At 39.6% G+C, this 15,467-nt stretch overlaps 1 protein-coding gene and 1 pseudogene across 2 annotated transcripts; both read right to left on the bottom strand.

Annotated features, from left to right (window-relative positions):
- Positions 1–1,602: 1,602 nt before the first annotated feature.
- On the bottom strand, positions 1,603–8,687 carry Ubtfl1 (upstream binding transcription factor, RNA polymerase I-like 1). 2 transcript variants are annotated; one of them, NM_001033793.3, is made up of 3 exons: positions 8,571–8,687; positions 8,340–8,452; positions 1,603–4,011 (listed from the first exon to the last, which is right to left on the bottom strand). In NM_001033793.3, exon 3 carries the CDS (start codon positions 3,925–3,927, stop codon positions 2,743–2,745), a length of 1,185 nt encoding a protein of 394 aa, NP_001028965.1. In that variant the 5' UTR covers positions 3,928–4,011; positions 8,340–8,452; positions 8,571–8,687; the 3' UTR covers positions 1,603–2,742. The 2 variants fall into 2 exon arrangements, with proteins under 2 accessions (NP_001028965.1, NP_001347145.1); NM_001360216.1 differs by having other exon boundaries at positions 8,340–8,687.
- Gm19174 (predicted gene, 19174) lies at positions 10,247–12,565 on the bottom strand (annotated as a pseudogene).

The raw sequence follows: 15,467 nt of genomic DNA, 5'->3' as shown, positions 1-15,467 counted from the left end.
ACAAATTCCCTCTCCCATCCCTCCCTCCACCCAGCTTCTATGATGGTGGTCCCCCACTCAGCCACTCCTGCCTCACTGCCCTAGCATTCCACTCTGCTGGAACATATAGCCTTCACAGGACCAAGGACAGGCATCCCCTTCCATTGATGCCAGACAAGGCAATCCTATGCTTCATATGCAACTGGAGCCATTTGTCTCTCAGTGTGTATTCTTTGGTGGGGATCATCAGGAAATGTAATGCCACAACTGAGGTATGTGCTAGAAGAGAGGCTGGAATTTTTAAAGAGTTTATCATCTTAAGAAAAGGTTGTTTCAGGGGCTGGAGAGATGGCTCAGTGGTTAAGAGCACTGACTGTTCTTCCAGAGGTCCTGAGTTCAAATCCCAGCAACCGCATCCGTAATGAGATCTGATGTGCTCTTCTGGTGCATCTGAAGACAGCTACAGTGTACTTAGATATAATAATAAACAAATCTTAAAAGGAAGGAAGGAAGGAAGGAAGGAAGGAAGGAAGAAAGCAAGAAAGAAAGCAAGAAAGCAAGAAAGAAAGCAAGAAAGAAAGCAAGAAAGCAAGAAAGCAAGAAAGCAAGAAAGCAAGAAAGCAAGAAAGAAAGAAAGAAAGAAAGAAAGAAAGAAAGAAAGAAAAGGTTGTCTCATTGGTATACTCAGCCCTAAATGGGATGTCTCTCGCAAATCCCTCCCCTTAGAGCTCAGGGAACCGAATGGATGAGGAGGCAGGAGTATGGGAACAATAGTGGGTGGCTGGAGAAAAACAAGAAAACAAGTCCCTCAAGGTCAACATGATCAATTTTCATGTGAACTCAGAGACTGAGGCAGCATGCATGCACAGGACCTGCAATGGTCTGCACAGGCCCTCTGCAGGCATGTTGTGACTTCCACTTTAGTGCTTTTAGGGAACTTTGCAGTGTGGTCATAGGTGGGTCTCTGATTCTTGTGCCATCTCTTGGTCTCTTTTCTGTTTGTCTTGTCCAACTCCAAGGTTTTGTTTTATCTTATTGTATTTTACTATTGTCCTTTAGAAGCCTGTTTTCTAATGAGAAAAAGAGTGAGTGGATCTTGATGGAAGTGGATCTAGGTAGGAACTGGAAGAGTAGATTGGGGGATGTATGAAAACATATTCAGAATAGATGATGTGATAGGAAAACACTATTTTCAATAAAAAAATCTTGTTTTTGAATTGGAACAAAGGGAAGGATGCACTCAAGGCAAGACCTCATGTAGCTAAGGTTCCAAATTCTGGAAAGTTGCCTAAAATTCCTCTGTTTCTGTTAAGCACTGGATACACAAGCTATTGTTAATGTGACTCAAGGATGGCATGGTCCAACTGAGGCTGGCAGCTGCTAGACAGCCAAAATTCAGCATGGTAATTTTATTTTACTTGACCTTAGGCTACGATTTATATCACAGTCTCATTCCCAGGCCTTCAGAGGCAAACTACACTGAATGAATGGCTCTCACTAGGAAGTAGATAGTGAGGTTTCTCAACCTTCATAATTATAGTTCTCAACATGTACCCATTGACCTTTTCACTCTCTGTGTATCTCTAGAGTACACTATAGAGAAATTCCATCATTATATGTTTAAAGTAGGACAAAATTAATAATCATCATTTATTAAAGTTGTTTAATTGTATAAGTAAATTGTATAAGTAAATGCTATAACTTAATTCAAATTCATATATCAACCCAAATTTATGGTAGCAAATCCTGTAAATTTTAGCTAAAATTAAAAAAAAAAAAAGACAGGAATTTATCACTTATCTTTTGATATTTTTATTTATACTTAATCCAACATCTCTGGAAGACTAAGCAATTCAGAGGTAAAAATATTGGAAATGTTGCAAAATGTACATAAAGATAATTGTTTCCTTGAGAGAACAAATAAAAAATGATTCATGAATATATGAGGGATAATGTACTATAAATTTTAAAATGTAAATTTCAACTTAACTATACAAACATATGAAGAGAAACACATTTAACCTGATTTATACATTATACTTTGTAAATATTTATAAAAATATTTAGTTACCTATTTAATATGCACAAATTTTAAAACATGTGAACTAAAATAAAGAAAATGAATATTTAGACACAAAAATAAAACTTCAAAGGTTTATAACTATTCTAAAGTTAATATTCATGAGAACAGCTTGGCGTATTTACAAGCAAAATGGTGAGAAGTTAACATTAAATATGTTTAAGAGTCAACTAATCAACTTAATTAAAGGAATGTGGTACTGGAGAATGTATTACAGACAAATCAGTTACGGCCATAAAATAGGATTTATCTATATCTAAGTCTTTGTGTTTTTACTTACTCTGAATATCAGAGGTGATATTTACCGTTTGCCACAGCAAAGATTAAGAGACCTTCCTAAAATGTATATGCAGTGCTTCACTTTGTAAGACCTGTTTTATAGTTTGTTCAAATAAAATGTAAATATTTTATGTGCTGTTCAGTTGGGTCTCTTCCTAAGCCCAGGAACCGGATGCAGGCAGTGCTATGGCAAACTCCCTTCTCCCCAAACTATACTCCTTTGTATTTAGTAGCAAAGGATGTGAGAGAGAAAAGCGAGAGAGTACAACAATACAAAGAGGACAGAACAGTTCCCTATCTGTTGAGAATGTCCTGGGTTTTGCTTGGATGGTTCTAAACAGTGACTTGGAATATGAAAGTGGCTAAAATGGAGTCTAAATCTGAGGACTCCCCCGAGGAAGATTTTAATCATCTTCATCTGTACTACTAGAATCTGAGGAGGTGCTAGAGTCGTCTTCTTCACTATCATCCGTGAAATCTTGCCTGGATGACTGGGCGCCATCATGATGACCCTGAATAGTCCCTGAGGAATCTGTCCCAGGATCTAATAGCTCCTCTACCTCTCCAGGCTTTATTTGAAGGCCTTTCTCTGAGGAGGACTGCTCTGTTCGTCCAAACTTGGAGCTTCTGCCTCCAGACATGCTCATGTTCTTTCGCTTACCACAGGTGGCCTTTGCCTCTTTGTATGCAGCATATTCCTCAGGAGACAATCTCTTGAGCCAGAGATCCAGCTTCACCCTGTATTGTTTCTGTAGCCTCTTGACCTGATTGCTATAATGCTCTTTCTCGTTCTCTGGGACTTGATGCCAACGCCTGCTAATTTCAACCCAGCGCTTCCTAAAGGACAGATGCCTCAGCTCCGGACTTGACCATGACTCTTGGTGAAATTTGTGATATGCATTCATAGGGGGTTTCCTGGGTTCTCCCTGAAATTTCATATCTGAAGAAACTGTTCTGGGAGATTCTGTTTTTACAAGAGACTTTACATTTTTTATATCTCCTTGTGACTTCGTAGGGACTTTGGTTGGGTGACTCTGGGGCACCACAGATTTCTTAGGATGCCCTGAAACAGGATGTCTTTTCTTGAATTGCCTCATCTTTTTCTGAAAGTCTTCTTTCTCCTTCTTGAAGTCCATGATATATCTCTGCTTTATCTCTGCTGGCAGCTGACGGTATTTCTCAGCCAGGATTTTGGTCAGCTGTGCGTTGCTGTACTTAGGGTACATCTGACAGTATTTGGCTCTCTGTTCCTTGTAAAAGCGCAGATAGGCAGTCAAGGGTCTTTTGGGTCGGTCAGGATGCTCCGTGAGTATTTTATTTTTGTGAGTTTTTTTTGTAAAAGAAAACTTGGCTTCTTGCACTAATTCTGTCAGTGTGCGGAACTTCCTTAAATTATAAGAAATCTCCATCCATTTCTGTTTGCACATTTCTCCTGAAAACAGTCCAAAAGCTACTTTGCTCCAGTTTAGATCGGCCTGGCTCTTTTTGAATTCTCTGGAGTCATCTGATGGGATATTATGCTCCATGCATTCCAGTAACTTCAGAATGTCTTTTTCAGACCAAAGGCCTTGGTTATCAAGTGATGTCATTAGTGCAAACAGGTCAACAGCAGCTTGAACTGATTGGACACACACACATGGAGACTAAGTCCACAGCCTGATGAATCTGTATTTCTGAGGTGAAACAAGAAGAATGTTGGACTTTATCATTGGAATTTATGAAAAAAAATCCTTTAAAATGTGTTTAAAGGGGCTGGTGAGATGGCTCAGTTGGTAGGAGAACCCGACTGCTCTTCCGAAGGTCCGGAGTTCAAATCCCAGCAACCACATGGTGGCTCACAACCATCTGTAACGAGATCTGACACCCTCTTCTGGAGTGTCTGAAGACAGCTACAGTGTACTTTACATATAATAAATAAATAAATAAATAAATAAATAAATAAATAAATAAAAATGTGTTTAAAATACCTTTAAAATATAATTAATTTACTATTGACAGTATAAGTGGATAATCCCACCTTTTGAAATAAAAGTTGTTTGCTTATATGTGATACAGGTATATCCTCTTTTGCTTTCTTTTGAAATCTTACTGGAACTTGCCTAAAAATTAAGGGAATAAAGCTGGTTGTGGTGGTGCATACCTATAATCCCAGCACTATGAAGGCAGATCTCTGTAAATTCAAGGGCAGCCTGGTGTATATCTCAAATTCTAGGACAATCATGATGACAAAGAGAGATGCAGAAAATAAAAGAAAACGAAGTAAACACCAGGCTGAGAAGACGGAGGAGGAGGAGGAGGAGGAGAAAGCAAAGCAAAGAAAAAGCAGCCCTGGGATTGGAATAAAAGGACAAAATAAAAAGAATATGACTACAAGGAGAAGAATAGAGCCAAGACGTTCATCAGTTACACTCAAATGAGCTGAAAACAGGAGGCAAGACACTGAACTCCCTAGACATCGACCTATGGCATTTCCATGGATAAGGATGGATTTACATCTTCAGGACTCTGCATGCATGTAAGAGCTTTATGCTGCCGGGCGTGGTGGCGCACGCCTTTAATCCCAGCACTCGGGAGGCAGAGGCAGACAGATTTCTGAGTTCCAGGCCTGCCTGGTCTACAGAGTGAGTTCCAGAACAGCCAGGGCTATACAGAGAAACCCTCTCTCGGGGAAAAAAAAAAAAAAAAAAAGCTTTATGCTGAATCAGCTTGTGTAGGTTTCAAAAACTCATTCGCAGTTTTCTTTGGCCACTCACTCTACAGACATCAGCCTCCATGAAAGCATTGCCTCTTTCATAAAGATTCTGTAACAGAACTGGAACCTAGATCTTGAACACATAGCAACAGCTCTGAGGGTTGCTATTCTTTCACCACTATTGTTCTTTTTAGTGTAATTTCTCTGGAATGTAGTTCAAAAGAACACTCTGAATATTCTCATAATTATTTTAAAAAATGTGCCCTGAAACTTAGCTAGTCTATGTTATAAGCAATTTGCTGAGTCCGTTGTTGTTTGTGTATAGATAGTTTCAGGGATAGATGCTCTGTGTTGGATAACCTATAAAAGGGGTCATCCCTGCAACAGACTCATTCTCCTGAGGGAAAAATCTTAAGAGTAAACTTCTGAATATTTGAGAACACTGCAAATTATTTTTAAGTAAAACAATGTAAAAACTATACATATATCCATTATTTTAACACTCCCTATAACGAGAATTGAATTCAACATCAGCTGGATCTAAACAGAAAACTTACCTTAAATTTTGAAAATTGATTCAAAATCAAAATTATCACCAAGCTTGCTTCATGTTCAGGGTTTCCTGCCTGAACTATACAAGGAGCAACCAACAAAACTGAGTGGTTTCATTTATTTTTTGTTTCCTTTTCTTAATGCTAGGGACAGAGCACAATATGTGCTAGGCAACCTATTAATGAGCTGAGTCCACCAGAAGGAGCTGACTAAATATATAATGTCACTAAACAAATGTGTCATAAAATAATGCACAGTAAAATATTCTTATGGATTTGAAAAACAAGACTGTAACTTCTTTTTCTGTGGAAGGTTTTATACACTCAGCCCGTCTACAAATCCTGTAATGTGCAGTGGTTCAATAACATGCTAAATATAGAAATGCATGGTATAGCCATACAATTAAAATTCAGATTTACAAGGAACATAAAATAAATGGAAAGATCATACTAATCTTAAATTTTAAAGTCATAATAGATCAAAATCTTGTAGCTCAACATCAAACTGAAAATGGTCACATTCTCTTATATTAGCTATAATCACTATTTATTTATTTATTTATTTATTTATTTATTTATTTATTATACATAGATATACTCTAGCTGCTTTTAGACACACCAGAAGAGTTTTCCAGATCTTATTACAGATGGTTGTGAGCCACCTTGCGTTTTCTGGGATTTGAACTCAGGACCTTCTGAAGAGCAGTCAGTGCTCTTACCCCCTGACCCATCTCACCATCCCTAAAACCTTGTTTGGTTTGGTTTGCTTTTTCGAAACAGGGTTTCTCTGTGCAGCCCTGGCTGACCTGGAACTCACTCTGTAGACCAGGCTGGCCTTGAACTGAAGAGATCCACCTGCATTTGGAATTAAAGGAATGTGCCACCACTGCCCAGCTATAATTAGCACTCTTACTTAAGAATCTTTGAAGTCAGAGAAAATAAAAGTATATGTATCCAGGATTTCAAATTACCTCTAGATCCTCTGGTCTCCTCAATGGTTGCAGGAAAGTTTGCCCTTTGCTTCAGGGATGCTATATATTCTGGACTCTCTAGATGACAATTGTGACTTGAAGAAGGTAACTACAGTGCAGTCACCTTCATGTGCCTCTGAACTGAGTTCAGAAGTCTTTATAGAGAAGTGGAGGCCCCGCCCTAAGGTGGAGTCTTTACATATTTGCATGAATCAATTAACTTTTATAAAATCCTCCCTTAACCCTCTGCCCCCCATCCCTGAGTGTTGTGTTAGTCTCACCTTGTCTTCCTGTTGTGCTATGGAGGATGTAGATCCTCTCATCAATGAGGTGTTAATAAATTCAAAGAAACTTACTGTGTGATGGTGAAGCCATCTAAGCCTGTGGGCACTCCAGTAAAGGAGTTCTCTCCCTTCTTGTCCTTTGTAAAATACTGTCTTTTTATTACATAGCTCTGACTGTCCTAGAACTTACTATGTAGACCAGGCTGGCTGGCCTTCAATTCACAGAGATATATCTGTTTCTGTTTCCCATGTACTGGGATCAAAGTTACGTGCCAAGACCCTAATCTGAGTACTAATTTTCTTACTCAGATAATTTGAAGTAGTCATACTCAGTCTAAACATGGACCACACAGTCTGGTGGCAGCCCACATGAAAGGACATGGAAGAAGCTTTTGCTTATTGCTTGCTTGCCCTAACATGTGGCAGTTTTGTCCATCTTATTGCTGTGGCTAGTTTCTTCTTAATCACTGCTAATTTCTTAGCTCCAGCTAATGAGCATCAATTGTCCCAGTAGTCACTTCTATTTTTCACTCTAAAGCCAGAGCCACAAGACCAAAGCTGCTGAGTTCTGCTGCTTGCAGGAGCTGGAACATAGCCCCATTTTTCTATTACATTATGACTATATTTCTATTTTCCTTCTCCTTCGCTGCCTAACCTTAGCTATCCTGGAACTTGCTCTGTAGACTGACTTTTAACTCAGTGATCTGCATACCTGTCTCCTACCACTGGGATTAAACGTGTTGGCCACCAAACCTGGATTTAAGTTTTTCTTTACCTAGAACTTGCTCTGTTCTAGCCTGGCCTTGAACTTATCTTGTCTTTGCCTCCTGGAATTAAAGGCTTATACTACCGTGCCTGAATCTAAATTTACCTGGGTGGAATCTTGCCACAAGGTCAGTACTCCTATAATCTCCTAGAACACAGGATTCAACTCCATTTAACTTCCTGATGCCCCTTTAATACACAAACCATATATTTTATATTTTTCCTTTCTAAGCTTGCTGCACTTGTTCAAAATGTTCTTCATGAGACTTAACCAGAGTCTCTGTTGGGTTTGTTTGTTTTTGGTTTTGGTTTTTTTTGGAGACTTATTTTGTCAGTGCAATTAATAAAAACCTCTTTACCTTAGTCTGTAGTAGATTTTTCAGACAAGGGCAAAAAGCAGCCACATTTTTCACCAAAATACCACAAAAACAGTCTTTACCCCGCATTCTGCAATTCTTCTCCTCTGAAACCTCTTGGGTCAGTTTAGCACAGTTCAAATTTCTCCCATCAACAAAGTCTTCCATATTCCTTCCAGAATGACCCATTAAACCCCATTTAAAGCAGTCCACTGCTTTCCAAATCCAAAGTCCCAAAATTCACATCCTTCCAAACAAAAGCATGGTCAGGCCTATCACAGCAATACCCCAGTCTCTGGTATCAACTTCTGTATTAGTCAGGGTTCTCTAGAGTCACAGAACTTATGGGTAGTCTCTAAGTAGTAAGAAATTTATGACTTACAGTCCATAGTCCAACTCCCAACAATGGTCAGCAGCAAGCGTGAATGGAAGTCCAAGGATCTAGCAGTTGCTCAGTTCCACAAGGCAAGCAGTTGAAGAAGAGAGTGTTCTAGACTGGACATTGTGAGGAGAGTTAGTTTTAACTGTTGTCTTTGTTAGGGTTTTACTGCTGTGAACAGACACCATGGCCAAGGCAAGTCTTATAAAGGACATTTAATTGAGGCTGGCTTACATGTTCAGAGTCTCAGAACCGTCTCATCAAAGTGGGAACATGACAGCATCCAGCCAGAAATTGTGCAGGAGGAGCTGAGAGTTCTACATCTTCACCTGAAGGTTGCTAGCAGAATATTGACTCCCAGGCAGCTAGGGTGAAGTTCACAGCCAAAGATACACCTACTCCAACAAGGCCACACCTCCTAAGAGTGCCACTCCCTGGGTCAAGCATATTCAAGCCATCACACTCCTTGATGAAGCTTTCCCATGAAGGGAGGTGAAGTTTAAAACTAGATCATGAGACTTTGGTACCCACTGTTACAAGTCTGGATTTTGACTATAAGTTTAGAGAGAGGCTTTGGAGTGAGCTGATTGTTGCTTTAGTCAAATATGGGTGCTCTCTATATGCAGTAGCTAGAAGAATGCTGGAAATGATGGCAAGCAGCTGTGGTTTGGATTGCAGAATCATTGCAGCCTTCTGAAGATTTGGATATGAGATGTGAAAGAAACTGAGGAGTAGGTCTGTATCACATGGCAAATGTACTGCATAGAGATCTCAAATCAGATAATCTTTTTTTTTTTTTTTTGTCTTTTTGAGACAGGGTTTCTCTGTGTAGTCCTGGCTGTCCTGGAACTCACTTTGTAGACTAGGCTGGCCCCAAACTCAGAAATCTGCCTCTGCCTCCCGAGTGCTAGAATTAAAGGTGTGTGCCACCACGCCCGGCCAGAGCATCAGATTTCATTACAGATGGTTGTGAGCCACCATGTGGTTGCTGAACTCATTTGAACTCAGGACCTTTGGAAGAGCAGTCAATGTTCTTACCCGATGAGCCATCTCACCAGCCCCTAATCTTTTCATTAACACTGAAGACTTGGTTCTGAAGATGGGTGGCTTTGGCCTGGAACGGATCATGGATCCTCATTATTCCCATAATAGTCATCTTTCTGAAGGACTGATTATGTGGAGCCAGGGAAATGTTAATGATCTCCCAAAAGCAGACAGGAGTCAATCTGATACAACTCACAGCAGGGTCTTTATTTCATTTGAGCTACCTCACCTCCTAACCCCCCACCCCCGCCCCAATGCACCACCATTACACAGGACAGTTTTGGTAGAGGGGAAGGCCCGAATGTCTATGGGGCAAGGCTTTATATTGTAGTAAGCAGCAAGCAGGGAATATGTGTGAAAGCATCTAATTGGAAAGTTACTGTGGCCTTTAACATAATTGGCTGGTGCTGGGAGTCATATCACAAACTTAACTTCTGCTCCTCTCTGCATTGATGGTCAATAGGCAAGGGGTGGGCTTGTGACCTGGTGTCAACTTGAATATATTTGGAATGAACTACAATCCAGAATTGGAAGGCTCACCAGTGACCCTTATCTGGAGGCTTGGAGATAGAAGTTTCTGATCTGGATCTTGGGATGGAGATCTTGAGGCATTGTGACTATGGATTCCAGAAGATTAAATCTCCGAGTTTAAGGTCATCTGGGATTAAAGGTGTGGTGGAACACACCTTTAATCTGGGCTAAACCTTCTGCTGGAGACAATATAAGGACATTGGAAGAAGGGAGTCTCGCTCTTGCTCTCTCACCTGCTTGTCTTGTGGGACTGAGTAACTGCTAGATCCTTGGACTTCCATTCACAGCTACTACTGAGCCATTGTTGGGAATTGGACTGTAGACTGTAAGTCATCATCTGTTCGTCCAAACTTGGAGCTTCTGCCTCCAGACATGCTCATGTTCTTTCGCTTACCACAGGTGGCCTTTGCCTCTTTGTATGCAGCATATTCCTCAGGAGGCAGTCTCTTGAGCCAGAGATCCAGCTTCACCCTGTATTGTTTCTGTAGCCTCTTGACCTGATTGCTATAATGCTCTTTCTCGTTCTCTGGGACTTGATGCCAACGCCTGCTAATTTCAACCCAGCACTTCCAAAGGTCAGATGCCTCAGTTCCAGACTTGACCATGAATCTTGGTGAAATTTATGGTATGTATTCATAGGGGGTTTCCTAGTTTCTCCCTAAAATTTCATACCTGAGGAAACTGTTTTGGGAAATTTCTTTTTTATAAGAGACTTTTTGTTTTTCATATATCCTTGTGACTTCATAGAGACTTTGGTTGGGTGACTCCAGGCACCACAGATTTTTTTTTAAGATATTTTCTTTATTTACATTTCAAATGCTATCCCAAATGCTATCCCAAAAGTCCCCTTGTACACTCCCCCACCCTGCTCCCAACCCACCCACTCCTGCTTCCTGGCCCAGGCTTTTCCCTATACTGGGGCATATAATCTTCGAAAGACCAAGAGTCTCTCCTCCCATTGATGGCCGACTAGGCAATCCTCGGCTACATATTCAACCTAAGACACAAGCTCTGGGAGGTACTGGTTAGTTCATATTGTTGTTCCTCCTATAGGGTTGCAGACCCCGTTAGCTCCTTGGGTACTTTTCCTAGCTCCTCCATTGGGTGCCCTGTATTCCATCCTATAGATGACTGTGAGCATCCACTTCTGTTTTTGCCAGGCACTGGTAGAGCCTCACAAGAGACAGCTATATCAGGGTCCTGTCAGCAAAATCTTGCTGGAATATGCAATAGTGTTTGGATTTGGTGGTTCTTTATGGGATGGATCCTCGGGTGGGGCAGTCTCTGGATGGTCCTTCCTTTTGTCTCAGCTCCGAACTTTGTCTCTGTAACTCCTTCCATGGGTATTTTGCCTCAAAGAGAGAGCAAAGTATCCACACTCTGGTCTTCCTTCTTCTTTATTTTTATTTTATTTAGTTATTTAGTTAGTTTTTTGAGACAGGGTTTGTCTGTGTAGCCCTGGCTGTCCTGGAACTGTAGACCAGGATGGCCTCGAACTCAGAAATCCTCCTGCTTCTGCCTGCCAAGTGCTGGGATTAAAGGGGTGTGCCACCACGCCCGGCTGGTCTTCCTTCTTCTTGAGTTTCATGTGTTTTGCAATTTGTTTGTTTGTTTGTTTGATTTTTTTGTTTGGTTTGGGTTTTTTTTTTGTTTGTTTTTTAGGGGTTTTTTGTTTGTTTTTGTTTCTGTTTTTGTTTGTTTTTCGAGACAGGTTTCTCTGTATAGCCCTGGCTGTCCTGGAACTCACTTTGTAGACCAGGCTGGCCTCAAACTCAGAAATCCACCTGCCTCTGCATCCCAAGAGCTGGGATTAAAGGCGTGTGCCACCACCGCCCGGCTATGCTTTGCAAATTGTATCTTGGATATTTGGGTTACGTCACTCAGGATGATATCCTCCAGATCCATCCATTTGCCTAAGCATTTCATGAGTTCATTGTTTTTAATAGCTGAGTAGTACTCCATTGTGTAAATGTACCACATTTTCTGTTATCCATTCCTCTGTTGAGGGACATCTGGGTTCTTTCCAGCTTCTGGCTATTATAAATAAGGCTGCCATGAACATAGTGGAGCATGTGTCCTTATTACAAGTTGGAACTTCTTCTGGCTATATGCCCAGGAAAGGTATTGCTGGATCTTAGAATACCCTGAAACAGGATGGTTTTTCTTGAATTGACTCTTCTTTTCCTGAAAGTCTTGTTTCTCCTTCTTGAAGTCCATGATATATCTCTGCTTTATCTCTGTTGGCAGCTGATGGTATTTCTCATTCAGGATTTTGGTCAGCTGTGCGTTGTTGTACTTAGGGTACATCTGACAGTATTTGGCTCTCTGTTCCTTGTAAAAATGCAGGATCTTTTGGATTTGTCAGTATGCTGCTTGACTGTTTTATTTTTGCAAGTATTTTTTTTTCATAAGTTCCTTGATTTCTAGCACTGATTCTGTCAGTGTGCGGAACGTCCTTAAATTACAAGAAATCTCCATTTCTGCTTGCACATTTCTCCTGAAAACAGTCTAAAAGCTACTTTGTTCCAGTCTAGATCCGCCTTGCTGCTTTTGAATTCTCTGGAGTCATCTGATCAGATATAATATTTCATGCATTCCAGTAACTTCACAATGTCTATTTCAGACCATAGATCTTGTCTATCAGATGATGCCATTAGTAGCTTAACTTCTGTGCCCAATAATATCTCATTTGTACAAACAGGTACACAGCAGCTTGAAATGCTGAGACAGGCAGAGAGGGGACCTAGTAGATAGCGTCTAATTTCCATAGTCTTTGTGAATCTGTATTTCTGAGGAGAAACAAAAAGAAGGTTAGACTTCATCATTGGAATTCATGAAAGAAAATCGGATATCCATTTACAATATGTTGCTTATACATTTAATTTACTTTTAATAATGTAAATGGCTACTTTTTCTTTTTGAAATGAAAGTTGTTTGCTTTTATGTGATGTAGATATATCCTCTTTTGCTTCCTTTTGAAATCCTACTAGAAGCCTGGTGTATATCTCAAATTCTAGGACAATCAGGATGACACAGTATGACTCTGAAAATTAAGGAAAAGGAAATAAATACCAGACTGGAGAAGCTTAGCTGACAAAAACAAAACAAAACAAAGAACAACAAACAGCTCTGGGGATGGAATAAAAGGATAAAATAAATAGAATAAAATTGATATGACTAAAAGGAATAGAATAAAGCCAAGATGTTAATCAGTTACACTCAAATGACCTGAAAACAGGGTTCAAGGCATTGAACTTCTTAGACATCCACCAGTGGCATCTCCATGGTTTGAATGTGAAATCTGTAATAAAGGATGGATTTTCATGGTCTTCAGGACTCTGCACGCATATAAGAGCTTTATGCTGAGTCAGCTTGTGTAGGTTTCAAAAATTCAATTGCAGTTTTCTTTGGCCACTCCTTCTACAGACAAATGTGTCATAAAATAATATATCAGTAAAATATTTGTTTAATAAATTTTTTTAAAAATGGGTTTGAGACAGAAGACTGTAACTTCTTTTTCTGTGGAAGTTTTAGTATTCTCAGCCTTCTAGGAATCCTATAATGTGCATTGTTTCAATACCATACTAAAATTAGAAATGCAAAGTATGACCATATAATTAAAATTCAGATTCACAAGAGATATACAATAAATGGAAAAACATATTAATTGTAAATTTCATAGTCATGATAGATTAAATTCTGTAGATTACCAGTAAAATGAAAACAGTCACATTCTCTTTATTATCTATAACCAGTAGAGAATCTTTGAAGTCAGAAAAAATAAAAGTATATGTACCCAGGATTTCAAATCACCTCCAGATCCTCTGGTCTCCTCAATGCTTGCAGGAAAGTCTGCCCTTTGCTTCAGGGATGCTGTATATTCTGGACTCTCTAGATGACAGTTGTGACTAAAGAAGGTAACCACAGGTGCTCTGAACTGAGTTCAGAAGACTTTATTTATATGGGAAAACTGGTGGCCCTGCCCTAAGGTGGAGTCTTTACATATTTGCGTGATTCAATTTACTTTTATAATATCCTTCTTTACCCCTCTGGGCCCACCCTGAGTGTTGTTTTATTCTCATGCCTATTTTGCTGTTCTGCTATGGAGGTTGTAGGATTTATCATAGATTCTCTCATTGATGAGGTGTTAATAAATTCAAAGAAACTTACTGTGATGGTGAAGCTTGGTTCAGTTAAATCTAAGCTTGTGGGCACGCCGGTAAGGAGTTCTCTCCCTTCCTGTCCTTTGTAAAATACTGTCTTTTTATTACGTAGCTCTGACTGTTCTAGAACTCACTATGTAGACCAGATTGGCCTTCAATTCACAGAGATATATCTGCCTCTGTTTCCCATGTGCTGAGATCAAAGGCATGTGCCAAGACCCTTATCTGAGTACTAATTTTCTTACTCAGATAATTTGAAGTAGTCATATTCAGTGTGAACGTGGACCACACAGTCTGGTGGCAGCCCACATGAAAGGACATGGAAGAAGCTTTTGCTTATTGCTTGCTGGTCCTAAGATGTGGCAGTTTTGTCTATCTTATTGATGTGGCTAATATTAAATTCATCAGGATTCTCACATATACTGAGGACAACTAGCTCTTTAGAAATCCTACAGAACCCCAGGGCCATATTTGTAATGCAGAGACATTCAGCCTCATGTGCTGAAACATTACTCGATTCTCAACCTTCTGGTTGTGAGATAGCATTTTTTGGCTACTCTGACCACATCCTTTAATCCAAACTCATAAACCTCCTGCTAATTTTACAGTCATCTTATCTGTTATGTTCCTTTATAGAGCCCAGAAATTTTAGAGAAGTTATGGTTTCAAATGTCACAATTACACCCACTCTTCTATAATTAATAAATACCAATTTGATAACTGTTTCTTTGAGGATAGACTGTATTTTGGAGCTTACGAAAGCTAGCATTGAACAGAGCTGATCTTTGCAGGTCAGAAATTACTGATTGAATCAACTACATCTCAGTTTGTTGGACCCCACCATGATCCCCTAACTCCTTTTCTCTCCTTCCCTTCTTGATTTTTTTTTTTTTGCCTATTTTTCCAGGTAAAATTCAGAGTCTGCTATAATTTTATCATCTAATGATAGTAAGAACTGAAAAGGACTAGCAAGTCTAGCAAGGAGAAGCCATGTCTCAGGTGGGTTATGAGTCTAGCATAGAATTAACACTCAATCCTAATTATTGACAGTACAACTTTAAAAAATAGAGGGATTGTTATAGTGTCTGGGAGAATGGGGATTATAGTCCAATTAAATGAAGTGGGCTGTTTTCAGTCAATCCAGTTGCTCATGAAGACTATTTAATGAAAACATTTTTAGACCAATGGAATAAAATTACAAAATTATTTAACATTTCCAGCAAACATTTCCAATATAAAATCATCAGCTACTCTCTCTTTTATTTTGCCTTTTGTTGGGGGGATTCCTGAAAAATGCTTCAAAATAAAGCCAGGGTTTTTTTTAGCTATTTACCATATTACATTGTCTCCTTCACCTGAAGACATGCACACTGGTACCTTCACCAGGAAAGCA

The sequence above is a fragment of the Mus musculus genome, chromosome 9, assembly GCF_000001635.26.
Source record: "Mus musculus strain C57BL/6J chromosome 9, GRCm38.p6 C57BL/6J".
Taxonomy (NCBI): domain Eukaryota; kingdom Metazoa; phylum Chordata; class Mammalia; order Rodentia; family Muridae; genus Mus; species Mus musculus.
This window is presented reverse-complemented; position numbering and strand designations above follow the sequence as displayed.